Here is a 27,830-nt window from a genome sequence, read left to right on the forward strand (position 1 = left end):
GGATGATGAATTGCAACTGTTGTACTCTAACTATATCGAAGCACAATTCCAGGCCTAAGGAGCTCCAAGTCTGACACACTACATATAAGCGGTTAACCGGACTTTGGAAACGCTTACGCCCGCAAGTTCGATTAACTTAAGCTGAAGCCAAACTCAAGGAAAGCCTGGCTTTCTCTGGCCAGGTCTCTGTGTTGGCGAAAGTTCCTACCTTTTCTGCTAGGCCAGCTTCACGCAACATCGTGTCCTTTAACTTTAGTGACCTGTCTGCTGAATAATAGCACTGAATAATCGTTTACAAGAATACAACAGGTTATTTACATAGTGTAGAGTCCCTGATCAATGGCGTACAATCAAAGACATTCCCATTCCAAAGAGGGGTAAGGATCTCCATATCTATCAAAACTATCGACCTATGGACTCTCATCTCGGTATTGGCTGAAACCAATAATCAAATAGTATAGTAGTATACTAACCAAATAGTATAGTAGTATACTATTTGGTTAGTGCTGAAACTCTCAGTCTTATGATCAAGAGTCGACTCAATGTGTTCTTAGGAAAACGTACCATCATGCCCAAACGGTCTTATGCCTACCAAAAAGGCAAAACATCGTCTCACCCTGGCCTGTGAGAAGAAAAAGTGAAAATTCGGTGTAATTGTAGTAATAGACATTGACAATGCATATAACTTCTTTAATCTTTAACTCTACAAACGCTAATGGATTATGAACACATTCCTACGCAATGTACAGAGAAGATTATCAATTTCTTTTCATCTAGATTCCTAAAACTGGATAACTACAGTGGAGAAGTCAATGGTGGGTTGCCTCAAGGCTCCTGTCTCTCACCTCTACTTTTCAATCTGTACACCATAAGACTGCATCAAATAAATGACCCCCATACGTCCATTATTCAATTTTCTGATGATTTTACCATCATCTCAACAGGTAACAACATAAATGATGCTAGCAAAAACTTACAGGTCTTTACCTGTCAATAACTTTCATTTTCTCTATCATTAATTTCAACCACAAGACGTGATAACATCTCAGTTACATGCAATAATATTACATTCCCGATAAAGGAAAGGAAAACCTTCTTTGGAAGGGTCATTAGTACCAGCATTTCAGACAAATTGCACATTGCAAAAATCAGGGACAAATCAAACAAAAGTGAGCTTCTGTTACATGCTGTAACTATCATAAAATCGGGTCTCAAACCCAAGATTTCGTCCAACTTCTTCTAATCCTTCTTCAGATCTCAGCAGGAACATGCCATTACTAGTTTTTTTAATCTTAACATTAGCAACAGCAAGTATCTTAACACTGCACAGACGGACTGCCTTCGCCGTTGTGTGGGTGTGCCTCCAAAAACATCAACGTATCTGATTTTTGCTCTGGCAGGTACTTCACCTCCCAAACACAGAGTTAAAATTCTCATAGTCAGAGAACTACTGAAAGTAAAGTCTCTGAACCAGACTTTGTGTAATGAAGTTACTTGATCCAATGCAACGACTGCTTACACAGCTGTGTACCAAGAATATAGTGATATTTTCGACAATTATAATAAAACAACGAAGTACAAACGTAGTCCCAAAGCCTTAATTTGTCTCTATTTCTTTGACAGGAAAAAACCGATATCTTAAACGAAGAATGCAATGCGATAGTTCATACTAAGCTTGAAGAGTGGTGTCAGGTAGATTGAACATTGTTTCCACTATTGCAACCATCGATGGAGACAAGACAGGAATAGGTATCTTAGATTAAGTAATGTAATGGCAGTTAAGATATCGAATATAAATGGATACAGTAAAACTGTAATTCTCTGCCATAGTCAAGGCGCCTTAAAGGCTCTGAAGAGAAATGGATCAAATTCATACTTAACAGACAAAATCAACCTGAACATGGACAATTCCTTCACGAGCAACTTTATTGTGCACTGGATACCCGGTCTCAAGAACATTGCTATTAATGAAAAGATAAACTAGCCAAACCAGCCACTAATTTAGGCAAACTATTTAATTTACCCCTAACATTCGATGAAGCAATCAGAAAAGTTAAAATAAAAGTTCAGACGGATTGGAACAATAAGTAAAAGGAAATACCAAAAACGAAACGAATTTATTTGGCTCCAATTTATAATGAAATTCCTATCAAACCATGACCTGGGTTCTCGACTGGAGTGCAAAAGACATAAAGGTCATTGTTCGGAGCAGCAGGAAACACATAATTATTTTACACATTTTTGCACATTTGTAGAATCGGAAGACTCTTACAAATCTGGGAACAAACAAAATAAATATATAAGGAACTGACCAGTTTCACGGTCAAATTAGGCGAAATTTATAATAGCACCACTTATGAAAAATGGATTTAAAATTTAAAAAATGACCAACAAGTAACGAATTTCTTAGTTAACACTTTTAAACTAATAATTCTAGACCTATATTTGTCATTCAAGATTTAGTTCAGTGTCCTATTTTGGCAACATCGGCTATGCAGCGTCTTGTCATGGAATCCACTAAGTCCAGTCATAGCTTTTGGGGAGCATTGGACCAGGACTCTTAAATTTGTTCTCACAGTTATCCTACAGTGGTTGGTTTGGAAGCAGCAACTGCCTTTTGGATGGCGGACCACAAATTTCCGATGGGTTTCATGTCAGGCGACTGTGCTTGACCCTCTTACACGTTTAGTGTTGGCCCCGAACCGTTCCTTTGCTTTCATGCTTGGTTTATTTACCGGTTGAAAGCCCCATTCTAGAGGAATTTCATATTCTGAAAAGGGTAGCATTACAGTCTCTATGATATCCATGCAAACGCGCTGATCCTTGATGGTTTTTCTTCAAAATATTGAACCTACTAGTAAGAGAAGCAGGCCATTAAATTAAACCTTTTATTTTTAATGGGTTTCTTTATTGTACTGGCGTTTCTTGGAGTAAGTAAAGTAAATAAGACACTTTTTACTCATTTGATATTAACATTTTCCACCATTATAGGGATGTCCAATTGGCATGCTCCCTTGCAAACATCATGCCTAGTAATTTGTCAGTTGGGCAGCAGGCTTTTAGGCTATGTTGTCTAAGATATGACCAAACTTTCTAGCCCGTCGCTTTTATTTTAAGCTCGATAGCAGGCTTGAAGGGAACTTTCTTGCGCTCACGAATCAGTCTTTTGACACTAAAAGGGGTCATAGATTGTTTTCATCCACTTGTTTCACACTTTTCTTTATAGTTTAAGGCGTATTTAATCATTTTATTGATTTACCTACCAATTGAAAAAATTCTCTGTAAGTTTTGACGTCAAATATAAATATTTTGCTACGTCTTTTCCACGTCTTATTGTAATGATTATTATTAACTTTTATGATAGAAACAATGAAATATTAGTCAAAACCAATAAATACGTGGTTTATTCAAAGTCAATTCCGCTATTTTATGGAATTAAAATAGTGTTAATGGCGCTTTTCCTTTTTTTTTCGCAATATTTGTGGTATTTGTTCTTAAAGTACACAAAAAAATATAAAGACAGAAATTTGAAGATAGGCAACACTTTTTTGTTAATATGGAATACTTAACTATATGAAAAAACTACAAATTTACAAAAAATCGCAATAGTAATTGCTTTTTTTAAGCCAAGAACAAATGTGTTGTAGTGGTGCTATTATTTTTTTCGCTACTATGGAACATTCACGAGGGGTTTAACTACCTTTTTAAGTAGTAGTAGTAGTGGTTTTTATACTCGGTACTCAAATAGTAAATAGGGTATTTTGTATTTGTGCGAATAACGGTTGTATGTCCCCATATGTCCCCCGACCCCAAAAAGTATATATATTCTTGATCAGCATCAATAGCCGAGTCGATAGAGCCATGTCTGTCTGTCCGTCGTAATGAGCGCCTAGTACTCAGAGACTATAAGAGCTAGAGCCACCAAATGTTGCATCCAGACTTCTGAATGCTCACACTGTTACAAGTGTATTTAAAAAATGAGCCACGACCCCTTCCGCCCCGCAAAAGGGCGAAAACCTCCCAAATCTAAAATTTTGAAGATAAAATATAACTAAAAATGACATTCTATACCATATCTATCAGATCACCAAAATGGGATCCGATCGGATCATTATTATAGCCACAATGGAGAAATTAATTTCCAGTGGCTAAACCCATCCCGTCACGTAGCTTATATTTGTTTTTGTGTGCGGGCGCTGCCTCTGCCTCTGCCTCTGAGTTTACAGTGTGTGGGTCTAGGGAAGGGGGGACAGCTAACGGAGCGTGCTGGCGTGAGAAGTGATGCAGAAGGGAGGTAAAGGAGCGGTGTAGATGTAGATGACAGATGAAGAAAAAATATAAAATTTGACAAATAACCGCTAAGGTGCAGATGTAGTACTGAGTGCCGGGTATAAAAGTTGTGACGCGTAAGAAGCGTCTCACACGTCCCTTCTCGTTCTGAACGAATTTTGAATTCCAAGGGCAGTGGAATCTAGCCGGCATAATCTGCGAATGTGAATGCGCAGCTAAAGGAACTGAGTAGTATAACATAATTAAAAAAATATAAAAATGAATATAAAGATAACTTAAGAAAAACAATGATTAGAGAAGAAAATTGCTTTGCTAATTTGAGAATTTCGCCACTTGTGTGCAATTGTTCTTTCTCTGTGAGTTTTCTTTTGGTTAGTTTTTCTTCTTGTTACATAGGGGGTTTGTATTGCACTTCTGCCTGCCATTTGTTGTTTCCTTGGATGTACGTATGTATTTTCTTAACTTTTGCGTGGTTTCTCTGCTCTTCTACTGCTAATGAATAGAGAGAGAGAAGGAGAGAGGTACCATTCCGGTTGCAATATTTCAGCCTTTTAAAGCCAAAACATTGCACATGCCACACTGACCAGACACCAGACAGCACACAACACTTGGAGCACTCCTCAAATGTCACTCGGTGGTTGGTCGGTCAGCTTGATAACTTGAGAACTCTCTGGCCAAGTCCCCGAACCAAGCCAAACAGACTATTGGTATTTTACCTATAAACCAACAGACCAGACCCCAGCAGGCACAGCTCGTTATGTCACAATTGTTCATAGTAAAAACAATTTTAATTAAAGAATTTCGCTAGTTTCGTTCTTCATTCTACAAGCGCTAACTTCATCTTCCTCACTCTCTCGTTCCATCTTGCCGGTCCAGGTGATCACATTGCACTGCAATTTCCTTTAAACTTCCTTCGCAGGCATAAACACAGATAAACTGTACAAACATCGACGCAGCACATGCATGTGTTCAAGAGTTCGTTAGCGCACATTCGATCATGTTTTTATCAAGCAATTTGTCGAGAAAAGGTTTTTAGATGCTATTTGCTATTCTTTCTTTCCCCAAACACTGCTGCAGGGAATGTAGGGAATCGGAACCTCTGTTGAATTGAGTTGGAAGAATTTATGCAATTAAAATGAATGTTCACCCATAGTTCGAATATTATTACTATTATTACAAAAAAAAACTCCTTACAAAACAAAAAACAACGCTTTTTACGCGTCACAACTTTTATACCCGGCACTCAGGACTACATCTCCACCTTAGCGGTTTTGTCAAATTTTTAATTTTTTCTTCATCTGTCATCTACATCAACAACGCTACTCACACCAACACGCTCCTTTAGCTCGCGGCCCTTCCCTAGACCCACACACTGCAGACTCGCGGCAGAGGCAGCGCCCGCACACAAAAAAAAAACAAATATAAGCTGTGGGACGGGGTTGGTTAAAAGTCGGAAGAGGCTTTGGCAGGGGGAGGGCAGAGGCAGGGGCCGAGTGAAGCAGAAACAGAGTGTGAATGAGAGAATGTAAAAAGAACAACAAAAGCTGCGGGACAGGGTGGGTTTAGCCACTGGAAACTAATTTCTCCATTCTGGCTATAATAATGATCCGATCGGATCCCAATTTGGCGATCTGATAGATATGGCCATTTCCTACGGAATGGATTTTTTAGTTTTCTTTTATTTTCAAAACTGTAGATTTGGGAGGTTTTCGTCCTTTTGCGGGGGCGGAAGGGGGCGTGGCTCATTTTTTAAATACACTGGTTTCAGTGTGAGCATATAGCAGTCTGGATGCAAAATTTGGTGGCTCTAGCTCTTATAGTCTCTGAGAACTAGCCGACAAACAATACGGACAGACGGACAGAGGGACAGACAGACATGGCTCTATCGACTCGTCTATTGATGCTGATCAAGAATATATATACTTTATGGGGTCGGAAACGTTTCCTTCTGTGCGTTACATGCAACCGTTATTCCCCACAAAACAATATACCCTATTTACTCTTTGAGTACCGGGTATAAAAAACAAATATAAGCTGCAGGACGGGGTGGGTTTAGCCACTGCAAATGGTATGATATGGTCATTCCTTACGGAATGTCGTTTTTAGTTTTCTTTTATCTTCAAAATTGTAGTTTTGGGAGGTTTTCGCCCTTTTGCGGGGGCGGGGCTCATTTTTTAAATACACTTGCAACAGTGTGAGCAGTCGGATGCAAAATTTGGTGGCTCTAGCTCTTATAGTTTCTGAGTACTAGGCGCTCATCAGGACGGACAGACAGACATGGCTGAATCGACCCGGCTATTGATGCTGATCAAGAATATATATTTACTTTATGTGGTCGGAAACGTTTCCTTCTGTGTGTTACATACTTTGTGCGCAAATACAATATACCCTATTTACTCTTCGAGTACCGGGTATACCACACTTTTAACTAAGCATCATATTATTTAAATTATAAGAACATTTACAATGCAACACCTTGATGCCCTCATCAACAACCATATCGACAAAAAAACACCGAACATACCTTTTCAAGAAAATATCGACAGCCCCATCATCGAACTGAAGTACTTGGTCAATGCGGATTCATCGTCGTGCGATCATCCAATTCTCTGTAGCGATTTAATATTAAAAAAGAAAAAATAAAACAAAACACAATGTCTTCTAGTACATATACATGTGTTGTGTATTTTAATTTTTTAAAGATTTCTTTTGTATGTAATTTTGATAATTTCTTAGTGATTTATAAAGGAAATACATTTTTCGTTTCCTTCCACGTCTCCGTTCTCTTAGAAATTAGATGTAAATCAAATACATTCATATTTGCATGAATGTGTCTGTATGTATTGTGCACTTGTGTTTTAAAACGATAATTGAAAGTTTTCAATAAGAGCAACTTAAATATGCAAATCAACAACAAATACGGACAAACTTTTTTAATTTCCAAATTTCTTAGCTTTATGTATGTATTGTTTGTCTTAATAGAGGGATGTTGTCCTCAAAAGAGTGGTGAAAGTTGTGTGATCCTTTTCTGCATTGTGTAGTCTGTCGTGCCGAAGGTTTTGTTTCTTATTTTTGTTGTATTCCTAAGATTGATATATGTAGGTGTCGGAGTGCTTAGGCAGTGGCCGACTCGGGGTCTGCGGTATCGGAGATACATTCAACGGATTCGGCGGCATCATTGGCGGCGTCGTCGTCGCATGTTGACTTTGAGTCCTCCTTCGAAAAGGATGCAACCTCGTAGATGTCGTTAAAGCCGCGGTCGGCATCGGCTGGCTTCTTGCTAGCAGCATCGTCATTGGAGTCGTCTCCGTCCTGATCGTGGTTCAAGGCGTTGTGATTTGCTTTTGACGGACGTCCGCGCGGCTTGGGAGTTCCCTTATTCAACGATTTATTTGCTCCTGAAGGGCGTCCACGCTTCTTGACTACAGGTGGAGTTGCAACGGCTGCTGGTTTCTCAGGCTGCTCCTCCACGGAGTCCTCGTCCTCGTCGACATCGGCTTCTTCCTCAACTGGCTTGTTGACTTTTGGGCGTCCGCGAGGACGACCAGTTGGCACATAGGCTGGCTTATTCGATGAAGGACGACCTCGCTTCTTGGGCGGAGTTCCATCGCCGGTCCATTCGGCTGCCGGTGCAGCTGGACGTTTCTCCTTAATCGCTTTAGGCCTGCCCTGGCCACGTCCAGAGCGCACAATGTTAAGATTTACAGATCCAGACGGCGGACGGCCCACTGGGCGATGAATCTCATCATCATCTTCATCGTCGCTTTTCTCATCTAAGGTATATATATGGAAATTAAAATAAAGTGAAATCTCTCACCATTTTGCCTTACCTTCGCTCTCACTGGGCTGGTGCTTTCTGGGGCGCCCCAGCTTGCGGCGCTTAGTCGAGGCGGTCTTTGTTTTGGCTGGGACCTCAGCATCTGAGTTGTTAAGGCGCGGGCGACCGCGTCCCTTGGGAGCGAGTTGGGGAGATGCCGCAGTCTTTGCCACATTCTCAGTGGAATCGTCATCACCATCAGCTTCGCTCTCGCTCAGATTGACTGGCTTCTTGGCCGGTCTGCCGCGCTGGTCCTGGACCTTAGCACTCTTTGGTGGGCGGCCACGCTTCTTCGGAATCGTGGCTGCGGCGTCCACCACACTCTGACTTGCATTTAGCTGGCTACCGGCGGCAGCAAGGCTCTTTGGAGGCCTGCCGCGCTTCTTCACAGAAACCTCTACCTCTTCCATGGTTTTGCTGTTGCTATTGCTGTTCGTGTTTTCTTCGCTGAATGCGCGCGTTCTCTCGGCTCTGCAGTGGCGTCCCCCACAAATACACACACACACACGCACGCAAATTTCGCTTATTTTCGATGGCGTCTTTCACTGTGAGTCTTCGCTTCGAATGGTTTAAGCAGGGAAACAAATCTGCAGTTGGTATTATCTTTGCACAAATAGTTTTTAATAAATTAGTTCTCTGGGATGCACTGCTTTGTCCACGGAATTTTCTAGATTTTCCTGACCGCTTTATATCCTTACCCCGCAGACTTTTCTTTCGAACACGCTTCACCAATGGAGTCAGTTTTCGCTGTTTTCTATTTCACACTGCCTTCGCTCCCTATCGATATGCAGTCGAGACTATCGCCTGTACGAGGTTTCAGCGACTTGAGAAAATAATTGTATTTTGGACCAAGCGTGGAATTGTTAGGGGTGAATCACGCAGAATTTACGTGTATGACGCCTATAAAATACTTGAAAAGGCCTAAACGTAGGTTTTTGTTTGTAGATTTTGCACTTCAGTCTGCCGGCCGGTAATAAACGATAATAATGCAACCGATAACAATGCGCGACTGGTATACATAGATACCAAAATGCGATAACTCGCGAACGCCTTGAACCACTTATTTAAATTGTAAAATTCTTTGTAAATTGTTTAAGATGAAGTATGCTCAGAAAAAACAATAATAATAATTCAAATTAAAATATGCCTTTTGACAATCCAACCTTTTCAAAGGCTTGCTATATGCATAAGAATCCGAAATGAATCGACGAAAGCGAAAAGAATCAAGAAACTCAATCAGAATTTTCATGACAATCCAAAATTGAATGAAGTACCAGCTTGGCTTTATTTGGACAAGGGATGTGTATTGTTTACTGTTTAAGTTGCAAAAGAAACCAATGGTCGGCACTTGGCTGGGTCTTTTTTATGTTGAAAGCAAATTCATGGCAGTTTTTATACCCGGTACTCGAAGAGTAAATAGGGTATATTGTATTTGTGTGAATAACGGTTGCATGTAACGCACAGAAGGAAACGTTTCCGACCCCATAAAGTATATATATTCTTGATTAGCATCAATAGCCGAGTCGATAGAGCCATGTCTGTCTGTCCGTCTTGTTTGTCGGCTAGATCTCAGAGATTATAAGAGCTAGGCCACCAAATTTTGGCTCCGGACTGCTGTATGCTCACACTGAAACCAGTGTATTTCAAAAATTAGCCCGGCCTTCCGCCTCCGCAAAAGGGCGAAAGGTTTGTTAAGCAAACCTAGTTTTGAAGATAAAAGGAAACTAAAAGCGCCATTCAGTAGGGAATGACCATATATATCAGATCACCAAATTGGGATTTGATTGGGTCATTATAATAGCCAGAATGAAGAAATTAATTTGCAGTGGCTAAACCCACCCTGTCCCGCAGCTTATATTTGTTTTTTCACATTCTCTCATTCACACTCTGCTTCTGCAGTGTGCGGCCTCCGCCTCTCGCGCTCCTCTGCCTCTGCCAGGACTCTGCAGTGTGTGGGTCTAAGGAAGGGTGGTGAGCTAAAGGAGTGTGTTGGTGTGAGTAGTGTTGTTAATGTAGATGACAGATGAACAAAAAATGTAAAATTTGACAAATAACCGCTAAGGTGCAGATGTAGTACCGAGTGCCGGGTATAGAAGCGTCTCACACGTTCCTTCTCGTTAAACATATTTTCTCTTTATCCGTCCCAAAAACAAATAAGCGTGTACCCAGGCAACGAAGGCATTGGGGATACACACAACTGTTTATTTAATTGTTAAACAAAAAATATACATATAAATATTTGCATGTACATAATATTATCATGAACTCATTTAAACATTTATTTATGTATTGTATCGTATATATTGCAAGTCGTTAATCAAAGAGATATATTCGTGTAAATATGTATATGTATGAATATAGTGTATTTAACTGATGGCCTGCTCCATGGGCATGACAAGTTTGTGGTATATATTTTTTTAATCTTATTTTTAAGGAACTCTCTTGCACACACACACACACATACGCGCGCACACGCACATACATCCACTTACACTAGAGCAGAACTTAAGATTATAAATTTAAAAAAACAAGAAATTTACATTTACGCAAAAGATACAAAAAATACAAATTAATAGTGTGACGGTACAGTAGGAGGGGAGGCACAGGATGGACAGGATAGAACATATAAATACAAATTAATTACAGTATGCGACTTGATGGGGGGGGGGGGGGGGGGGGGGGGGGGGGGGGGGGGGGGGGGGGGGGGGGTCAAAGTAGAGTGCGGGGCGCAGAGTCCTTCCATCTGATACTTAAAGTTGATATTTCACATCTTCTAAATTTCCAATCAAATTAGCTTTTCTCGTTTCTTTATCATATAAAAAAAAGTTTTCAAAAAAAAAAAAAATAAAATTAAAACAATAGACATTGATGTAAAACTTTTTGAATGGAAGGGAGGGAAGGGGAGGGTCCTTGGGGTTGACTTTGGGTCTGGGGTGGGGTTTTTTTTGGCTGCTGCGGGGGAGTGCTGCACCCAGCTGCTGCGTTTGCCTTAGCAGATAATTTTTTTACGTTTGTTGTTGCCTTTTGAGTCTCATAAGTTTTGCAAGAATGATAATAATTTCGTTTCGTAGTTTTTATTCGATTCCAGATTACGCAACGAGTGGCGCTCCTCGGGGAACAAATGCAGACTGTACGGCTTGTTGGCCTTATTCAGAGCACTGATCAGCCGGGAGGTGTGATGGAAGTGCACATTCTCGTCGATCAGCCCGTGAATCAGCAGCAGGCGATTTTCCCTGCAAGAGAGAAACGAATCGATGTGACGGTTACGGAAGCCCTATCACAGATTGGGGACAAGCAAGCACTCACTCTTCGGGGAAGGAGTTGATGTAGTTGAGAACCGATCCGGCCGCGTATCCAGCCTCGTTTTGGTGCGGCAGATCCATATAGCGTTCCGTGTAGCCCGTGTCGTAATACTTCCAATCGGTGACCGGCGCCCCGGCAATGGCAACCTTGAAGATTTGTGGAAATTGCACCAGACCCATCAGGCTTAGGTATCCGCCTAAAAATAAAAACACCAAACAAAAACAAAGAAATCATTACGACCGTCGCCATTTAATTGAACAATGGATAAGCAACGACTGACCGTAGGACCAGCCGTGGATGGCCACTCGTTCCATGTCGATGTAGCCCAGTTGGTCGGCCAGGATGCGCAAGGCATCGACCTGATCGGGGAGCTCCACCTGTCCCATCCGGCCGCGTATGTGGCTCTCGAAGCGCTTGCCACGGTGCCGAGACCCGCGCGAGTCAATGCAGATCACGCAGTATCCCTGAGCGGCCAGCATGTGCATGCGGAGCTGATGCTTTCCCTGGCGGGCAAAAGGCACAGAAGCACACACACGGAATTACCAATGGATTAAAACGATAGCCAAAGCGTTACACAGCGGAACCCACCTTGAAGGTATTGTTCACGGTCTGGACCTCAGGCCCACCGTAGACATTGAGTACCGTGGGGTACTTGACGCCCATCTCGAAGTTGTGCGGCTTATAGACCATGGCATAGACGATGTCACCCGATGGCAGCTGCGGCCGAAAGATTTGCGGGCAATACTGTGGCTCCGGCTTGCCGCCCTCGTGCAGGTATCCCATCAGCGAGATTTGTATGCCGTTGACGCCGCCGTTCTGGCAGGTCTGATTCACCCGCATCACCTTGCAGCTGGGCAGTCTCTGGATGTTGCAATACACCAGCAGCATCAGAGAGCATTCCTGCGGAGCACATGGCAGAACATTATAACGAGATAAGAAGAGGATGACACCGAATCATGGGACGTACATCATCAAACTCCACGAGATACGAGTACCCCGGTTCAGTTAGCAGGCGTATGTGCTCGGGCCTCTGCAGACTAACCACATACAGATGCTTCTCCAGGGGGGTGTCGCGAAGACCCACAAAGTAGACCAACTGATTGGGCTTGTCAAGCCAGATGTTCCTCGCCAGCACCTCCCACTCACCGCTGGTCAGCGCCACCTTGTTGATGATGCGCGGCTGGAGGGCCGACTGCTCAACAAAGCTGGGCTGCTGCTGCTGGGGAGCGGACGGTGTGCCAGCATCGGACTGACCATTGGCATTGGCCAGCACCAGGCTGGAGGTGACCAGATACAGATGCCGGAAGCCCGTCTCCTCTGAGGCCCACACGTAGGTGACACTAGTATCGCTGACCTCAAGGATGTAGAGCATGTCGTGGACATTGATCCAGCTCTCCGATTTCTCCGTGTAGATCACCTGCAGCGGCGTGATGGTGCGACTGTAGAGGCTGCGCCAGCTGTGGTCCCCAATCGAGTCTGTGGGTGTGGACACCTGGCTGCTGTACGACTCGCAGAAGTTGTCCAGCGGTATGAGAAACAGGTCCAGTCGCTGCTGCTTCCTGTCCAGTCCCTGAACCCAAACGCTGCATGTGAATAAACAGTTGTCAATGGCAATCGGTAATCGGTAAATAATAATGCAAATCTACTCACTAGTTGGCGTCTGGTGTCCATCCGACGCGAACAATGTACTCCAGCCAACTGAAGACGGCCAGGAGGGAGTAAGGCAGATCCTTGATGCAAATCTCGCTGATCTGCAGCGACTCGTTCAGGACGAACTGAACGAGCTTGAGCTTTGACTTGGCATTGGTGCTGCCAGTGCGTGGGAAACGATACTCGTCCACCCGGCCATGGACGGCCGTTGATGAGGGGAACGTGTACAGGGAGACTTCCGTTTCGTCCACCTCCTCGTATACAATACGGTAGACGCCATCGTCAGAGTGCGGCTGCCACCAGAAGCCCTGATAGCGACTAAACTCCTCCTGCATTACATACGAAGGAACTCCGGCGCTTAGCGCATCGTCCGGGTAGGAGTGCCGACCGCTGCTCGTGTACGTCAGCCGCTTCTCGTGCCCGCTCAGCGTGTGGGTGACAAACAGATCGCAGTCACTGATGTAGGCAATCATGTCAGAGTTCTGTGGACAAATCTGCGGATCCAAAGCAGTCCACTGCGGGCAGGTGCGTAGTTGTGTGGGAAACAGCAGGCCAGACTGATTGGAGGTGAAAGTTAGTTTGGAAGCCTCATCTCAAAGTACTCTACTCACATTGTAGCCTGTGTCTAGACACTGATACAGATCGTTGAAGCAGGGAAAGACGAGCTTGCCGGAGGGCTTGTGCAGCTCGTAGCAGGTGATGCCCCAGGTGGATAGGCGCTTGCGCTCCTGCAGCAGCTGAAACTCTCTGGCGTAGGGGCAGGAGCTGCCGCCACTTGTGCTGGTGCTTGTGCTGCTCACATGGGCGCTGGGTATGGGCTGTTGCAGAAGCGGATTCCACGATAATCTGCAACAGAATGAGCAACCGTATTGAGCTAGAGAACGGACCTGAAACTGGAGCATGGAATGCCTACTTGGGTCTATGCAGAGGGCCAAAGTGGAAGGACGACTGGCTGGGCCCTCCAGTTGGGGATTCTGCGGAGGTGGTAGGAATGCCGACGCCGGATTCGCCATCCTGACGCTGTATCAGCAGCTGCTGCTCGTCCTGCTGCTGCATGTTGATGTCGGCAAAGAGGAGGGTCGTCTCCCAGTTCTGGGGCGGCGAGCCGACGAAGTAGCAACGGGCTCGCCCATCCGATAGATGGCGGAACTGCACGTTGGTGGGCACCATCGAGGACAGGGGTGAGAGCTTCTTGCGCATCTCCTGAACGATGATTTTGTTCTCTGCCCAGCTCTTGGATGGTGTGGGCGCTGCAATGTGTCCATCGTTGTCCACAGCGTCGTCTTCATCCTCCTCGCAATCGTCGCAGTCCTCGTCATCATCTCCGCCCAGGCCATGTGGCGGCGTGCCGCTGGTGGGGGAGCTGAGATGATTGGTGATCACTGAGGCGGCAGCCACGACCACTTCGGTTGTGGTAGCGGTGGCAGCCGCAGCGGCCGCTTGTATCGGCGATGTTATGGAGTTGAGGGCACTGCCGATCGAGGAGTACAGGGCATTCGCTGTTGTCCCCAGTGAGCCCATGCTGGTCAGGCTGGCTATGGAATGCGTCGATCCCGGAGTGCTGGCCGCACTCTGGGTGCTCATCAGGCTCATCGAGCTGGTTCCCCCCGCCACACTAACGGCCGTGGAGACTCGGGACGTGAACCCGTCCAGGAGATTCACAAAGGAGGTGGCCGCGGCATTCGTTATGCTGTGGCTGCGGTGATGTCCACTGTTGTTGTTGCTCCTGCCATGCGGCTGCGGCTGCTGCTGCTGGTGGTGGTGTGACAACGCATCTGATTCAATGTACATGGTGCTTGTGCTGTTTGCGTTGGGTCCGCCGCCGAGATTCACATTCAACGGTGGACTAGGGGACGAGGCTAGACGATTGCGTTGCTGTTGCACTGACTGGGCTCTACTCCCAGTGCTCTCCATCCTCACTGGCTCTGGTCGGGCTCTGTGTTGGGCTCCGGGTGCTCTCGCTCTCGCTCTCTAGGGCTGCAAATCCACAATCCAAAAATTGACCTAATTTAAGCAGTTTTGCTCCAACCACGTACACACACAGCACAAAACACCACAAGCAGAAAATGCTGGCGGCCCTCTTCTGATTTTTGAAATTCTCACTCATGCACGCACGCATACACGGGACACACGAACACAATAACACACGCACACTCGCAGACACCGAGCGCTGCTCACACGCTGGCTGGCTTGGCCTGCTGATGGTTTGTTGTTATTTCAGTTTACATTCGCTTAACTGCACTGCAGCCGAATCTGGGCGCGATTCGAATCAGTTTGTCCACTATAGTCTCTTAGCTGGATCGCATTGCTTTTGTTGTCCAGTCGTTGTCTCGTCTGGTATTTTCCACACTCATGCTGGCTCGGCTTTTTCTTCTTCCTTTCTTTTCTGTCTTGTCTCTCTGCTCTGCTCTTCGTCGACTGATTTATATTGTTGTTGTTTTTTTATATCTTCTCTTTTGCAAAAAGGAAAGGAAAAAGTGAAAGTCGCGCACCGTGAGACGGTGACGTTTGCGGCAAGCTCAAGCGCTGGCGTCCAGCGTTCTGATTTGTTGCACCAAGTCAAATTTTGGCAATTCAAGTAATTATATTTTGATTTTATTATTTTGCTGCCCAGGTAAATTAAAACAATGAATGAAAATACGATGTTAAATCCCGAAGGGATTTGTTCAAATTTCAGTTTGGCCACACTTGGGAATCGCATCGATATGCTCGATGGTACCACGATAGTTTCACGGGAACCCAAAAATATATTTTGATTATTTCAATAATGGTCCAATTGAAAATGTTATTCGTTTCGAATAGTGAAAGAATCAAACGTAAAGTGGTTCACTTCATTGGTGATACCAAAAATGCACTTGTCAATCCGACTAGTCGGACTACCAGTGTGTTCAAGCCAGAGACGCCTGCAGGGAGAATATTTTAGTAGTGGTATGTACTTTACCGCCATTTTCGCATATGTACATGGCCTCAAACGCTGTTTCATAGCCCTGTATTTGGCCCGTGACCGTATTGTGTGGGGAGTTCATACACCAGCCACGCACGCCTAGCTTCTCGGCCCTCCGCATCGTGTACTGGAAATTAAAGGAAAGGAATTTATGACATTGTGATTGGAATAGGAAGCTTACCATTCGAAATGAAACACCTGCAAAACAACTGCATTTAGTTTTGAGTGTGATAGTTTTAGCTTACCCTTACCTTGCACAATCCCAAATATTTCAAATTTACAATCAAATATCTTTTGAATTTGCTCTAGGGCAGGATTCGCCGGTGTCGGCTTCTCATGTGGCGTAGTATGTATTTGCACATCCTTCGTCGGTATTGGTTCATCCTCAGTTTTCTGTTTGCCCCTTTTCAGATTTGTTTGAGTTCCCTTTTCATTAATTTTCATGACTGTTTTTTTTTATATTATGATTTTTGACGACTATTCGATAGGCCTACTGACCGATATAGCGGGTAACCGTTGAAAAAGAGCTAGAGATGCGTCTCTTGTATCGTTTAATTTTATTTAAGTATTTTTGATGTTGATGGCGGATCCACACAATATTCCTTCTAGGGCCGCAGTCAACTAGTCTCCAGTGGATTTTTCGAAATTTGGAAATTCATTTATATATTTCAAAGATATATTTACGGCATATTTTGAAAATGAGAACGTATATTTCGATCTAAATCCCTTTTTGTGGATTATGAGAACTAAATTTTTTTTTAAAAATTGAGTCGAGTATCAAAATCGAGGGATATCGAGGGTTTAGGTATTTTTGTAGATTTTTTAAATTTTTTTTTGTGTACTAAACAGTGTTAATAAGTACAGAAAAGCATCTGGACCTTACTGTATAGACAACAAATTATTTCGTCAAGTTTGAAGATAAATACAATGCATACAGTTTACGCACTGCTGAAGAACAAATTGAGCGATGTGCATCCCCTGCACAACATCGATTTGGACCAGAATGTGGCATACCTGAAGACTATAATAACAAAGGAGCTGCAGCTGCAGTTCGATGCCAGCGAATTGGGTGAGTGACCAACCGTTCCTTTTTAACATATGCGCGTAGTGCGCATCGCCATTTCGTATGTGCTCAATCATCAACTACGCACTTGCAGAGATCTGCCATCATGGACAAGTGCTCGACGATGTGGAGACGCTGAGCAAGGCCATCCAACCGAATGCGGTAATACACTGCTTCCGAAAAACCAAGCGCTACACGCCTTATGTGCCGCCAGCGGCGTCCGAGATCAACACGAAGCACATACAAGAGCTCTTCTCCCTGACCTCGCACCTGCAGGTGAGTGTCAGCTGTAGGTTCAACATTCTCCAGACGATCCTGGCCGAGTACCCGGAATTTCGTCGCAATCTGGGCGCACAGGCCCTCATTCGCGACTCTGTCCTGTTTAACATGCTGCATGAGCCGGAGGTAGTGCAGAATCTGGTGCGCGACTATCCCCTGATCTGCGATGCGGCCCCCTTCATCGTGGAAACCATACGCAAGGAACTAGCTCGCAACAACTCTGCCACCCAATGTAAACAAAGCAATTCCCCATCTGCCCCTTTTCATACCAATCTCAATCTTAATCCCACTCTTCAATGTCCGTAGTTCAAGAGCAGGCGGCCTCGGAGTCTACCACCTCGTCGGAGGAGGAGAATTCCCTTGGAGCCGGGAGCAGCAGCAGCGGCAGCAGTGGTACGGTGGCCGCCGCCGCCAATCGCCGCGATGAGCTGGCCAATATCCGACAGATCAGCCGCCAACAGCTGGCCAATGCTCTGGCTAATGTAACCTCGTTCAATTCGCTGTCAAACATCGCTCAGCGGAACGCGGATGAAGCCCAGCAGGGTGACGAGAGACCACGCACCACCTCGGCGCCCATTGCCGGGAGCAGTAATAGCAGTTCTGCAGCAGCAGCTAGTGGCAGCAGCTCAATATCCTCGGAGCTGTTTCGCAATGAGCTGGCCAGAGCTTTTCAGTCTCTGGCCCAGCAGCCAGCGGAGAGCATGGAAGTGGAACCGGCAGCAGGGGCAGCCGAGGCAGCAGCCGACGATGTAGATGACGACGACGATGCTGGGGGAGACGACAGCGATGTCCTGCCGCGATGCTATCGCCGCCATCGCTTCACCGAGCAGTTGCGCACCATGGCCGCCATGGGCTTCATCAATCACACACAGAACGTAAACTATCTCACCATGGCCGATGGCAACGTGGAGCATGCCATTAATCTCCTGATGCTCGGCATGAATTGAGTTCTATAAACATATTGTGTATACTGTATGGACTTATATATATATTTATTCTGGTATTTCTGCTGGTGCTTCGATGATGTTAAAGAAATACATTTAGGCGTTTAGCATTAGCTTTCTTTGATTTGGTTTAACTTATCGCCCTCCCTTCCTCCCTGCTGCACACCCTCTCCCTCTCTCACCTTATGCAGCGAATATCTCAAGAGAACTTGCACTCATTTAACTAAAAACATATTTAACAGAGTCTGGCGCCTATTGGGTTGCGGTTGTCTTGGAATAGGTATGACAGGATGGCTTTCGGTAAGTGGCGTTCGAGCTTGCAATTTGTTTACTAGTTGATTAAATAGTCCAGCGCCTTGTCCTTGTTGTTGTCGAACTTGAGAAGCGCCGCCGAGATTTTCGTTTCATCGAAGCCGAGATCCATTAGCTCGCCCAGGGGAATGAGGTGTTCGATTATCTGCAAACGTGTGAAGTGATGGTAAAGGGGATTAGCTTTAAGGAGCAGGATTATACAACTGATCATCGTCCGCACCTTCTTGTCGTCGATGCCACAGAGATTGACAACCTTGGCCACACGCTCCAGGGGAAATCCCATGCCGCTAATGCGTTTCACCAGCTTCTGTGCCGGCCCAGCCAGCTCTCCGAAGGCATTCTGCTCCATTCGCTGAGGCACACTTAATGGCAGATGTGGATTTTGATGCTGCTGCTGTTGCTGCTGATCCTCATTGTGACTGTGTAGGCGGGTTCGGCGTTTCTCTGCCTGCTGCAGCTCTGTTTTTAGCTCCCGCAGGATGTCGGGAACACTCTTGGACTTGGTGGCCGCCTCTGCCTCTGCCTGGCTCAAAGCCACGACAGATGGCGACGGCATCACATGATTAGGGGTGCCAAAGCCATTAGCATAATAGTTATTCTGATTGTGGTAGACCTGATGCTGCTTCTGCTGCTGTTGCTGTTGGTGATAGCTATAGGAATTGCTGTAGCCTTGCATATGATAGACCTGCAATGGAAATACAAAATTGTTTGTACCGTGTACCACACGGCAAAGGTAGCTTTTGGTACCTGGTAGTGCTCCTGTTCCTGTTGCTGCTGTTGCTGTGGCTGGGACTGGATTTGCTGCTGCTGCTGCTGCTGCTGGAAAACTCCATAGAGAGGCGTCTGATAGAGGGACGTGATTACAGTTTGCGCATGGTCACGACCATTGGCAGGAATGTTGCTATCTTCATGCTTGTGGGCATCATCACAGTGAACATGGAAATTGACGCTGTCGAGAGTCGCTTTGGTTTCCGCCAACGTCGTTACAGTCAGCTCCGCAGACGTTCGCATCGTTTTCGGCTCCTGAAATTGATCCTGCTCCTCCTTCTGCCGATCCTGCTCCCCCTTCTCAACCTGTTCCACTTGCAGCTGATGCTGGCGTTGCTCATTCTGTTCTTGCAGCTTGGTCTGATGCAGCACCTGAGCGAGCACATCCAAATCGTTGATGGTCTTCAACTCAATATTATCAAAGGGCGTCGAGTTCATGTTGTACTCGAAGTCGGCATAGTTTAGCGAATTGTTGCGCTTGTGCAAAGTCTGGGCGATGGCCACTGGTGCCGTGCTCAGGATCGTCGGCTGCAAAATGTTGTGGAAATTGCACAAGATTATTGACTTTGATTCGTGGGATTGGGAGTCGTTGCCGGGTGATTCATATGGTTGCGGCACTGGCTGGTATCGCTGATGCGTCGGTTGTTGTTCGTTATCTTCCAACACCTCAACCTTCTCCTCGTCATCGGAGGATGACAAGTCATCGGCACTGGGGTAGTCGACAGCTCCGAGCATTTCCTTCTGCTTGGCCTCCACCTCACGCTGGCGCGCCACCTTGCGTTCTTCCTGACGCTTCTCACGCTCCTGCCTCAGCTGTTGACGCAGCTGTTGCCAACGGTGCGCCTTGCCCAGAACGGCACGCTCCAGTTGGAAGTCATATTGGCAGTCAGGCTGATCTTCGTAGTAGTTTTCTTTGTATTGTCCCAGTCGGTTCACAGTCGATTGTGGCAGCTGGTAGACGGGTGGCGGAGGTTTATAGCGTTCAACTATCTTGACCGGGACATCATCCATGTTATGTTAACGCATTTACAGCGAATTTGGTTAATTAAATGAACTTCCAACTTCCCTTCTACGCGTTTTTTTCTCTTTTCTTTTGTTGTTGCCAGTGTGACCGCGGATTTATCGATAAAATATACCGTGTGACCCCGGAAATATAAAGAATACCCTTTCATTTTTAAAATATGCTGTGAATATACCGTAAATCTGAAATAATTTTCTTCGACTTTGATCTTCTATTTAATATTAAGCTCAGTACTCAGTACAAACTGGGCTGGGCTGTTAACAAAAGGATTTAAGTTTTTTTTCTTTAGTGACCAGGTACTGCTCCACAGGATCGTGCCGTAGAGGGGCGAAGGCGGCGATTTGGACTCAAAACTATCCCAGTTCGAATAGGTAGGCGCCGTTTTACAACTTTGCCACAGGCGCACATATTCCTTGGCACGGCCTTGCTGCACCACCAATCAAAGAAGTCTGCAGATGTTATTCCCAGACATATGCAAATTCTCTGTCATATTTTCAAACTGCGGAATATGCAAAGGGTATCGTTTCATCGTTCATAACTGAACACATATTCATATGATTTATAATAATCAAATGTATAGACAACGGTTTCTTTCCTGCAGATATGGGCTTAATCAAAGTTGTCGCTTATTTCTTTGATTGTCCTTCTCCTCTGATCATGCAAAAGCCGCCAGTCTCACTAAAATAATTTCCTGCATCCATTTTGCATACATTGTTTTATTAACCTTTTATTCAATTTTCACACATTTTCAAAAAGGTAAACAAAACAACACAACTGCCTGAGAAGTGTAACCGTACGGAATGCGGTTTTCACCTCTGGTCACACTCTGCTGCTACCAAAATATATTGCACATTTCGCTAGCAAGTGTGTGTTTCGATCTGAGCACTAGGCTTAAATCTGAAATCATTTTCCTCGACTTTGATGTGCTATTTCATTTAAGTGTTAGGAATTCCAAAAAGAGCAATGTGCGCGATATGGATGTCGAGAACCTCTCAAATCTAAACCCCAATCAACTTTTAGCAGAAATCACACCGTTGCTGGAAGCCACCTCAGACCCAAGCGAGTCTAATGCCCTGGTGCTCAACCATGAGCTGCAACGACGACTGCACCAAGTGCGGGCTAAGGTTTTGGCACTGTTGAATTCTGTGCGGGCTCGATATGCACTGAACGAGGAGATTCTAATACGCCGCCTAAAGCCTCGAACTCACTCTCTTAGCAGGCCTACTAAGGGAAGTACTGAAACCTATGGAATATGTGGAGCAATCCGCCGTGGAGCCACCTTCCACTTCAAGGGAAATTTGTATTTCCGCGATATTGATGGCCGCAGCTGTCCGAATAATGGGGACTACGATGTGCGTAGTTACACGGAGATGTTTCCTGCGGACTTTGATATGCGCTCCAAACATGTGTGGACAGTTCTGGACAAGAAGAACCTGATAATGGGCATCAAGCAACAGGTGAGCCCCATATTTGAGAAACTTTCACAGACTAATTGATCTCCCTACTGACAGCTGCTGGACCATGAGGCCTGTGAAAAGCCCACCAACAAAAACGCTCTGAAGCGAAGGCCCATTGAGCGGCATGTTCGCTCGCTGGCCAGTCTGCTGGTCAACGCCGACAGCAGCTTTAGCATCGACTGGAACCAGATCAGTACTCTGGACCTGGAGTTCCGTCATTCCAACTACAGCTGTGAGGCAATGTGGCGGGTTTATCTACATCCGAAGCTGAGCCGTGAGGACTGGAGTGCTTCGGAGGACGCAGCTCTGGTGGCGGCGGCCAAAGCGAATCTCATGCAGAACTGGGGGAAGGTAGCTTCCGCGTTGGGTCGCCGATCGGACTACCAGTGTTTCGTGCGTGTTCAGATAGCGTTCCGTCAGCACCTAGAGCCATCCTCTAGTGTACGATGGACCGAGAAGGACAGCGAGACACTAAAGCGTCTCGTCGAAAAGAATACTGTTAATGGCCAGGTCAATTGGCAGCTGGTGTCGGAACACTTCCCTGGCAGGTCCAAGTCCACTCTAATCGGACGCTATACGTACGCCCTGCATCCAAGCATCAGCCATGGTGAGCACCACGCAATGCACTTGCTTCCCCCAATGTTTCTCTAATTAGCTTGGACATATTTTAATTGCAGCACCCTTCAGCACCACCGAGGACATTATGCTGTTTGCCGCCGTGGAGGAGTACAATGGTAAGTTCCCCAGCTTTCCACGCACACTGTTTCCCAACCGTTCGCTGGCGCAACTCCGTACCCGATACCACAATGTCCTTGCCCAACGCACCAAGACCGACCCGTGGTCGGTGGTGGACGACACCAAACTGATGAATTTTGTCACGGAGCACGGGGCTGCCCAGTGGGTGAACTGTGCGACGCATCTTGGGAATCACACGCGGACCAGTTGCAGGACGCGCTTTTTGGTAATAAAACGCTTCCTAGAGCAGAATCCCTTGGCAACGGTCGAGGACTGTCCTCGGCGAAGGTGTTTTAAAAATAATATCGTCACGGCTGAGAATTGGGCGGAGTGTCTGGAAGTGTGGCAGCAGGATCCGGAGTCCATCGATCCATCGAAGCCCAAAACTCGTCCACCGAGACCAGCAGCGAGAAGGATATCCAACATAAAGGGCGAGGCCAGCGAAAGCAACGGCCATGTGGCATACCCAAAAGAAATAGATCTGCAGGTCTATGAGTACTTCAAGTATAGCTACGATCTCCAACTAAAGACATCACCGTCGTCGAAGCTCTTTTCGATGCCCAACGATGGCTCGAATCTCGCCTACGTGGTCAAGGTCTTAAACTATCAGCCACCAGCGGCAAAGAGCTTGAAGCCCATTCAGAGCGTTTCAATGCCTCTGCAATTGAGTATGTTTTACAACCAAATGCTGAAGACTTGGCCAAATAAAAGGGACAAGCAGGCATCCCATGGCGCGCTACTCCTGCCGCCCAACTTTTCAACAATGATGGGATTCCGTGCTATTTGCATTGTATCGGGCGACAGTCGAAAGATCCCATCCGACGAGCCGCCATCCTATGATGAGTCCTCGCAGCACATCCAGCAGTTCCGGAAACGTTTGCGAGCCCTCTTTTATCGCACCACTCTGCTGAGCCGACTTGAAACACATCTCTTCGATGACTTGCCCTCCCACCTGGTGTCCTTGCCACGACCTCTGGCAATCTACATAGAATCCGGGGCAAGGCCGACGCAGGAGGAACCTGCAGCCCCGCAAATGTCCCATGTCAACCGAGGGGTTGAGCCAAACCGCAAGAAACCCAAATTGGAGCCACTAAGCGAGGATGAGTTAATGAGCTTCAAGGAGGAGGAGGAGTTCCTGTCTTTATAAGCGTATTGTTTACTTTCGCATCGTACAATAGCCATTGTTTACGCCAAATTAGCGCAAAGGGCTTATGGCCGGGAGCAACTAGTAATTTGTATAAGTAAAATGAATTTGTAGCATTAAGATATTGAAATGTATCGAAAGTACGTACAGTGCATACTCACAGAAGATTGTTGCTATAGAACATATATGTAATATGTGAATATCGATAAAGAAAAAGCAAGATTATTAAATTGATTGAATTCCGACTTGGTCGAACCAGCAGCACTTGGCTTTTTACTTGGAGATTTTAATTACGAACCGGTTGCGAGGAGTTGCGGAAACAGCAATTATTATACAACAAAAATTATTTGTTACAATTTCAAAAACTGGCATCGCCTTATTCCCCAAAATAGTAAGAACAAATGCAATATTTCAGGCAGAATGCTACACATTTTCTGTAGCAGACTTAGTGATCCTAATAGAGAACAAGAAATCGTTACATTAGCGGCTGGAACTGATGCCAGTTTGTGTTCTTGTTAAAGTCCGTCTTCAGCTTGCGTTGCCATCTGGGATCCAATGCTAATTGACTGCTGCTGACTCATTACGGAGTATTATATTCGATGGGCACGAACTAATACCATTCGTAACCTTATAACGCATAACGATTGTAAATCTACTAGTATACCAGAAACTCTTGATCAATATTTTTCATTTGGCTCAACGTGAATTTACTTAGGTGACGTTGTTCGCTGTTGGGAGGACCAATTCAATTTCATTCATAAATTCACCTTGATTTGGGTTGTCGGAAGTTCATCTTTCCTAACAGTTTTATGTTGGTGGTTCTTTAAGTTATTTTATTTGTGAGTTGATTAAAAAAGAGAAGACGGAGAAAAAGTGCAAATAAAGTCCAAATCTCTTTTTCTTGTCTAGCAAAAGTGCTGCTAAGTATATTATTATTTTAGTTTGCCTGCAATCAAAACGAAATACAAATGGTGATGGCCGCATGGTAGCAGCAATGTCGACTATTTCAATATCCATAACGGGAAAATAGTTCGGAACGTATACAATTCTAAACATTTACATATTGAATAATCAGAAGAATTTCATATTACTATTCCGTACACTTTTTTTCGTTTGAACTTACTTTCTTCAGGTGCAATTTCTACATACTTTCGACATGCATCTTACACGGGTGTAACAGCCGACAAATGCATTGCGAGTTTTTCCAGTTGGATTTTTCGATGCAAATTCAATGTGTAACAGAAATTTATTGGCTTTGTTTAAATGGTTTTTTTGTTTACACAGACAACATCAATTCAGGAGTATCATTGTGGGTTTCGTAGGTATACTAAGAATGAGGAGTAGTAATATTACGAGTAAAACAAACTACATACATAAATGCATGGCTACGTAAAGTTAAACGCTGTGCGAAGAAATGATCCCTTATATGACCGTAAAAATGCCTGCTAAATGCACAATGAGTAATTAAATAAAAAGTCTTAATCAAGATATTGTCTTCTTTAAGCTCGTAGTTTGCCGGCTTACAAGCCCTTGTTGTACCACACGGTGTCTAGTTCAGGACGTTTCTTCTCAATATTTTCTCGCACCTCGGATTCCAAGCTTGCCACCTTGATGGCAGCCCGCTGCTTGAAGAACGCACAGCCCAGAGGTGTGGCAAAGATGAGGACGAAGCCGCAGAACAGCGTTTGGATAGGAGCATTTGATTTCGGGTATTTGGCTAAAAATCCCCTTCGCTCAAGCGCGTTCATGAGCATTGGAGTCAGAGCTTGAGTAGAATTAATTGCCAATTAATTATTATGCATGTACTTATATTTGAGAGTGGACTGGACTTACTCATTCCTGGAAGGGCCATGCAAATTCGACTTACTATTACCGCCGATATGCCAACACAAGCGGCCTTCTGGGACACGCCCACCTCGACGTTCTTCTCGTCCAGCAACACGACTCCGTTGCGAATCTCCCTGAAAGTTTTTCGAGTGCATTACGGATCTAGGTGCATTTGTGTTAAGGATCCACTTACTGCATACGCATGCACGGAATGTTTATGCAGTTGGCGGCTGCAACAGCCACAAGCGGCACCATGCGGCCCACCAGTGGATTCATGTTCTTCACGGCCCGGTTGAGGGAGAGCGCCGTGGCCAGGGCTCCGCCGGTGGCCAGGCAGTACGAGGTCAATAGTTGCCTGCGGAGAGGGAGGGGTAAACTCTTAAAATGTAACATGTATCAAAATCAAAACGGGGGGGTACCTACGAGTTGCTAAGGGGCGAAGTGCCCGAGCGGTTTGTGTAATTGACAATGGCGTTGAAGGTTTGATTCATCCACTGCCAGAAGACAACGGCGCCTGTGCTCTTGTAGAAAGCCATCATGCCTAAAATCATACACCATTAGCACACTACATATTTTTCGTACATACATATTTCAATTTATTAATCAAAGCGCGGAAGCAATTTTGGAATGGTACAATTGAATCACAATTGGACAGGTTACTGTCCCACTCACCGCCAGTGATGAGCATGTTCATGGGCATTTGAGCCGACATGCGGCCAATTATGATTTGCTTGTCTCCCGTCTCCGGGTGGAAGGCCGAGTCGTACAGGTACTTTGCTTTCCACACATCCTCAATGGATCGGCACTCGGGCACCTCCTTGCCGGCCCTGTACTTTAGCACAATCTGGCGGGCCTGCTCCAGTTTCGTGTTGGTGGCCAGCACATTGAGCGGATTGGTGACCAGCAAGAAATGCTTGGCCCTGCCCACGTAGGTGCTCTGGTCATACTTGGGCTGATCAATATCAACACGGGGCAGTGGGGTCATTTTCGGAAAGTCTGCGAGTTGGTCCCGCCTATTGAGATAAGACAAATTTAATTGAAACCTTACTCCCACATGATAAGATATCACTATAGAATTAAGATTGGATTCAGGATTGGATTCTGATGGTCTGCCCTAATTGAATTTACTCCTAAATCGTTTTTATTTAAATCGCAACAGTCTCCACTGGCAAACCTCTTCTTATCAGAGGCGGTGGATGCTTTTGACCCAACGCTGCTGGCCTTATCTCGCTGGTAAACAAGTTTCTGCCGGGGAGCCGTTCGATTCTGTTTCTAAATACATACATATGTTTGTATACATACAATTATACATACATACTACGTATGTACATACATATGTATAGGTTTATGTGAGCATACACACATTTGCACATTGGTATCTACACCTGATTCTACATTTCTACAGCACCGTATAGCTGCTACGACTATATTGTGATTTTTGAATTTGTTTGTCAGCTGTCAGCTGTCAGCACGGTTGCCATCAAAAGTTATATTATACAGAATTGAAATCTGTGCGTGCCCCTTACATAATTTCACTGGGAAGCTACGACAACATAATCGACAAATCCATAAGCCTTATCAGTGGGGCCCAGGCCCAGAATGCGGTTCAACACAAGAAGAGAACAGGTTGCTGAATTTACACACCCGTACGTACTACGTAATGTAGGTGTGTGTGTTTGCGTACAAATTGTATAATCTTTCCACCCGACAACACTTACACACACGCACAGAACTCACGAACCGTTGCTACCACTTTGACCGTTGAAAAACGAATGAGACCCGACCCTCCGCCGGCCAGCAGCTCGCTGTCGGCTGCTTGCTTGCTTGCTCCATCCAGAAAGCTTTCGATTAGTTCTTTCTACGGGGGGTTTGTGTGTAACGGTTATTTTGGAGACCACTGTATTTTGGTGCACTGTAACTGGGGCTGGACTTTTAAGCTTTCCCAGCTTTTAGACAGCCTGCTGGCAAGCATCACAGCAGCATATTCACCATTCTCCCAGACACCCTCACCCTCACCATCCCATTCTATGCTCAGATAATTATGATGGCACCAAACGCTTTTGAGCTTTTATACTTTGGACTACAACATAACATTAAATATTCATATTTAATGTTCTAGAATCTAGAACTATGTACATAAATATGCACATATGTTGTATGTACATACATACATCCATATATAAATATGCAAATATGTATGTGCATATACATATGTATATTTGGTCCAGCGAGCAGGTGAGATGGGTCAGAGGGCGGCCTTGCTGAGGCCACTGCGA

At 45.2% G+C, this 27,830-nt stretch overlaps 7 protein-coding genes across 10 annotated transcripts; 2 read left to right on the forward strand and 5 right to left on the reverse strand.

Annotated features, from left to right (window-relative positions):
• Positions 1 to 7,311: 7,311 nt before the first annotated feature.
• On the reverse strand, positions 7,312 to 8,934 carry LOC117590098 (chromosomal protein D1). 3 transcript variants are annotated; one of them, XM_034282444.1, is made up of 3 exons: positions 8,806 to 8,934; positions 8,121 to 8,660; positions 7,312 to 8,063 (listed from the first exon to the last, which is right to left on the reverse strand). In XM_034282444.1, exons 2-3 carry the CDS (start codon positions 8,515 to 8,517, stop codon positions 7,405 to 7,407), a joined length of 1,056 nt encoding a protein of 351 aa, XP_034138335.1. In that variant the 5' UTR covers positions 8,518 to 8,660; positions 8,806 to 8,934; the 3' UTR covers positions 7,312 to 7,404. The 3 variants fall into 3 exon arrangements, with proteins under 3 accessions (XP_034138335.1, XP_034138334.1, XP_034138333.1); XM_034282443.1 differs by having other exon boundaries at positions 8,121 to 8,665; positions 8,806 to 8,932; XM_034282442.1 differs by having other exon boundaries at positions 8,121 to 8,710; positions 8,806 to 8,822.
• Positions 8,935 to 10,812: 1,878 nt separating this feature from the next.
• On the reverse strand, positions 10,813 to 15,635 carry LOC117590002 (dipeptidyl peptidase 9). Its single transcript, XM_034282288.1, has 8 exons — positions 13,974 to 15,635; positions 13,672 to 13,906; positions 13,061 to 13,617; positions 12,378 to 12,993; positions 11,999 to 12,310; positions 11,691 to 11,913; positions 11,414 to 11,606; positions 10,813 to 11,340 (listed from the first exon to the last, which is right to left on the reverse strand). The coding sequence occupies exons 1-8, from the start codon at positions 14,972 to 14,974 to the stop codon at positions 11,139 to 11,141; spliced, it is 3,339 nt and encodes a 1,112-aa protein (XP_034138179.1). The 5' UTR covers positions 14,975 to 15,635; the 3' UTR covers positions 10,813 to 11,138.
• Positions 15,636 to 15,746: 111 nt separating this feature from the next.
• LOC117590005 (acylphosphatase-2) lies at positions 15,747 to 16,638 on the reverse strand. Its single transcript, XM_034282291.1, has 4 exons — positions 16,256 to 16,638; positions 16,186 to 16,202; positions 16,022 to 16,131; positions 15,747 to 15,963 (listed from the first exon to the last, which is right to left on the reverse strand). Exons 1-4 carry the CDS (start codon positions 16,446 to 16,448, stop codon positions 15,846 to 15,848), a joined length of 438 nt encoding a protein of 145 aa, XP_034138182.1. The 5' UTR covers positions 16,449 to 16,638; the 3' UTR covers positions 15,747 to 15,845.
• A 232-nt stretch (positions 16,639 to 16,870) lies between these two features.
• On the forward strand, positions 16,871 to 18,403 carry LOC117590004. Its single transcript, XM_034282290.1, has 3 exons — positions 16,871 to 17,073; positions 17,162 to 17,578; positions 17,653 to 18,403. Exons 1-3 carry the CDS (start codon positions 16,932 to 16,934, stop codon positions 18,291 to 18,293), a joined length of 1,200 nt encoding a protein of 399 aa, XP_034138181.1. The 5' UTR covers positions 16,871 to 16,931; the 3' UTR covers positions 18,294 to 18,403.
• Positions 18,386 to 20,479, reverse strand: LOC117590003 (putative cyclin-dependent serine/threonine-protein kinase DDB_G0272797/DDB_G0274007). The gene is made up of 3 exons (XM_034282289.1): positions 19,350 to 20,479; positions 18,823 to 19,287; positions 18,386 to 18,747 (listed from the first exon to the last, which is right to left on the reverse strand). Exons 1-3 carry the CDS (start codon positions 20,379 to 20,381, stop codon positions 18,622 to 18,624), a joined length of 1,623 nt encoding a protein of 540 aa, XP_034138180.1. The 5' UTR covers positions 20,382 to 20,479; the 3' UTR covers positions 18,386 to 18,621.
• Positions 20,480 to 21,240: 761 nt separating this feature from the next.
• LOC117590021 lies at positions 21,241 to 23,911 on the forward strand. Its single transcript, XM_034282314.1, has 3 exons — positions 21,241 to 21,848; positions 21,903 to 22,455; positions 22,526 to 23,911. The coding sequence occupies exons 1-3, from the start codon at positions 21,366 to 21,368 to the stop codon at positions 23,728 to 23,730; spliced, it is 2,241 nt and encodes a 746-aa protein (XP_034138205.1). The 5' UTR covers positions 21,241 to 21,365; the 3' UTR covers positions 23,731 to 23,911.
• A 1,096-nt stretch (positions 23,912 to 25,007) lies between these two features.
• LOC117590024 (sideroflexin-1-3) lies at positions 25,008 to 27,354 on the reverse strand. Of its 2 annotated transcripts, XM_034282320.1 has the most exons (6): positions 27,273 to 27,354; positions 26,227 to 26,567; positions 25,978 to 26,095; positions 25,748 to 25,909; positions 25,561 to 25,688; positions 25,248 to 25,492 (listed from the first exon to the last, which is right to left on the reverse strand). In XM_034282320.1, the coding sequence occupies exons 2-6, from the start codon at positions 26,537 to 26,539 to the stop codon at positions 25,248 to 25,250; spliced, it is 966 nt and encodes a 321-aa protein (XP_034138211.1). In that variant the 5' UTR covers positions 26,540 to 26,567; positions 27,273 to 27,354. The 2 variants fall into 2 exon arrangements, with proteins under 2 accessions (XP_034138209.1, XP_034138211.1); XM_034282318.1 differs by lacking the exon at positions 27,273 to 27,354 and having other exon boundaries at positions 25,008 to 25,492.
• Positions 27,355 to 27,830: the final 476 nt, after the last annotated feature.

The sequence above is a fragment of the Drosophila guanche genome, unplaced genomic scaffold (assembly GCF_900245975.1).
Source record: "Drosophila guanche unplaced genomic scaffold, DGUA_6, whole genome shotgun sequence".
Classification (NCBI taxonomy): domain Eukaryota; kingdom Metazoa; phylum Arthropoda; class Insecta; order Diptera; family Drosophilidae; genus Drosophila; species Drosophila guanche.

Bases quoted from the DNA above. Each gene is read 5' to 3' on its own strand.
- LOC117590098 (XM_034282444.1), bottom strand. From the start codon at position 8,517: ATGGAAGAGGTAGAGGTTTCTGTGAAGAAGCGCGGCAGGCCTCCAAAG. The intron at 8,064-8,120 runs GTAAGGCAAAAT...TATATACCTTAG, and splicing joins CCAGCCCAGTGAGAGCGAAG to ATGAGAAAAGCGACGATGAA.
- LOC117590002 (XM_034282288.1), bottom strand. From the start codon at position 14,974: ATGGAGAGCACTGGGAGTAGAGCCCAGTCAGTGCAACAGCAACGCAAT. The intron at 13,618-13,671 runs GTGAGTAGAGTA...ACCTCCAATCAG, and splicing joins GTCTAGACACAGGCTACAAT to TCTGGCCTGCTGTTTCCCAC. The intron at 12,994-13,060 runs GTGAGTAGATTT...ATTCACATGCAG, and splicing joins TGGACACCAGACGCCAACTA to CGTTTGGGTTCAGGGACTGG.
- LOC117590005 (XM_034282291.1), bottom strand. From the start codon at position 16,448: ATGAAAATTAATGAAAAGGGAACTCAAACAAATCTGAAAAGGGGCAAA. The intron at 15,964-16,021 runs GTACATATGCGA...TTCTCCCTGCAG, and splicing joins GAAACAGCGTTTGAGGCCAT to GCGTCTCTGGCTTGAACACA.
- LOC117590004 (XM_034282290.1), top strand. From the start codon at position 16,932: ATGCATACAGTTTACGCACTGCTGAAGAACAAATTGAGCGATGTGCAT. The intron at 17,074-17,161 runs GTGAGTGACCAA...ACGCACTTGCAG, and splicing joins GTTCGATGCCAGCGAATTGG to AGATCTGCCATCATGGACAA. The intron at 17,579-17,652 runs GTAAACAAAGCA...CAATGTCCGTAG, and splicing joins CAACAACTCTGCCACCCAAT to TTCAAGAGCAGGCGGCCTCG.
- LOC117590003 (XM_034282289.1), bottom strand. From the start codon at position 20,381: ATGGATGATGTCCCGGTCAAGATAGTTGAACGCTATAAACCTCCGCCA. The intron at 19,288-19,349 runs GTACCAAAAGCT...TTTCCATTGCAG, and splicing joins AGGAACAGGAGCACTACCAG to GTCTATCATATGCAAGGCTA. The intron at 18,748-18,822 runs GTGCGGACGATG...ACACGTTTGCAG, and splicing joins GTGGCATCGACGACAAGAAG to ATAATCGAACACCTCATTCC.
- LOC117590021 (XM_034282314.1), top strand. From the start codon at position 21,366: ATGGATGTCGAGAACCTCTCAAATCTAAACCCCAATCAACTTTTAGCA. The intron at 21,849-21,902 runs GTGAGCCCCATA...CCCTACTGACAG, and splicing joins TAATGGGCATCAAGCAACAG to CTGCTGGACCATGAGGCCTG. The intron at 22,456-22,525 runs GTGAGCACCACG...TTTTAATTGCAG, and splicing joins GCATCCAAGCATCAGCCATG to CACCCTTCAGCACCACCGAG.
- LOC117590024 (XM_034282318.1), bottom strand. From the start codon at position 26,539: ATGACCCCACTGCCCCGTGTTGATATTGATCAGCCCAAGTATGACCAG. The intron at 25,689-25,747 runs GTAAGTGGATCC...AAAAACTTTCAG, and splicing joins ATTCCGTGCATGCGTATGCA to GGAGATTCGCAACGGAGTCG. The intron at 25,493-25,560 runs GTAAGTCCAGTC...ATTCTACTCAAG, and splicing joins CATGGCCCTTCCAGGAATGA to CTCTGACTCCAATGCTCATG.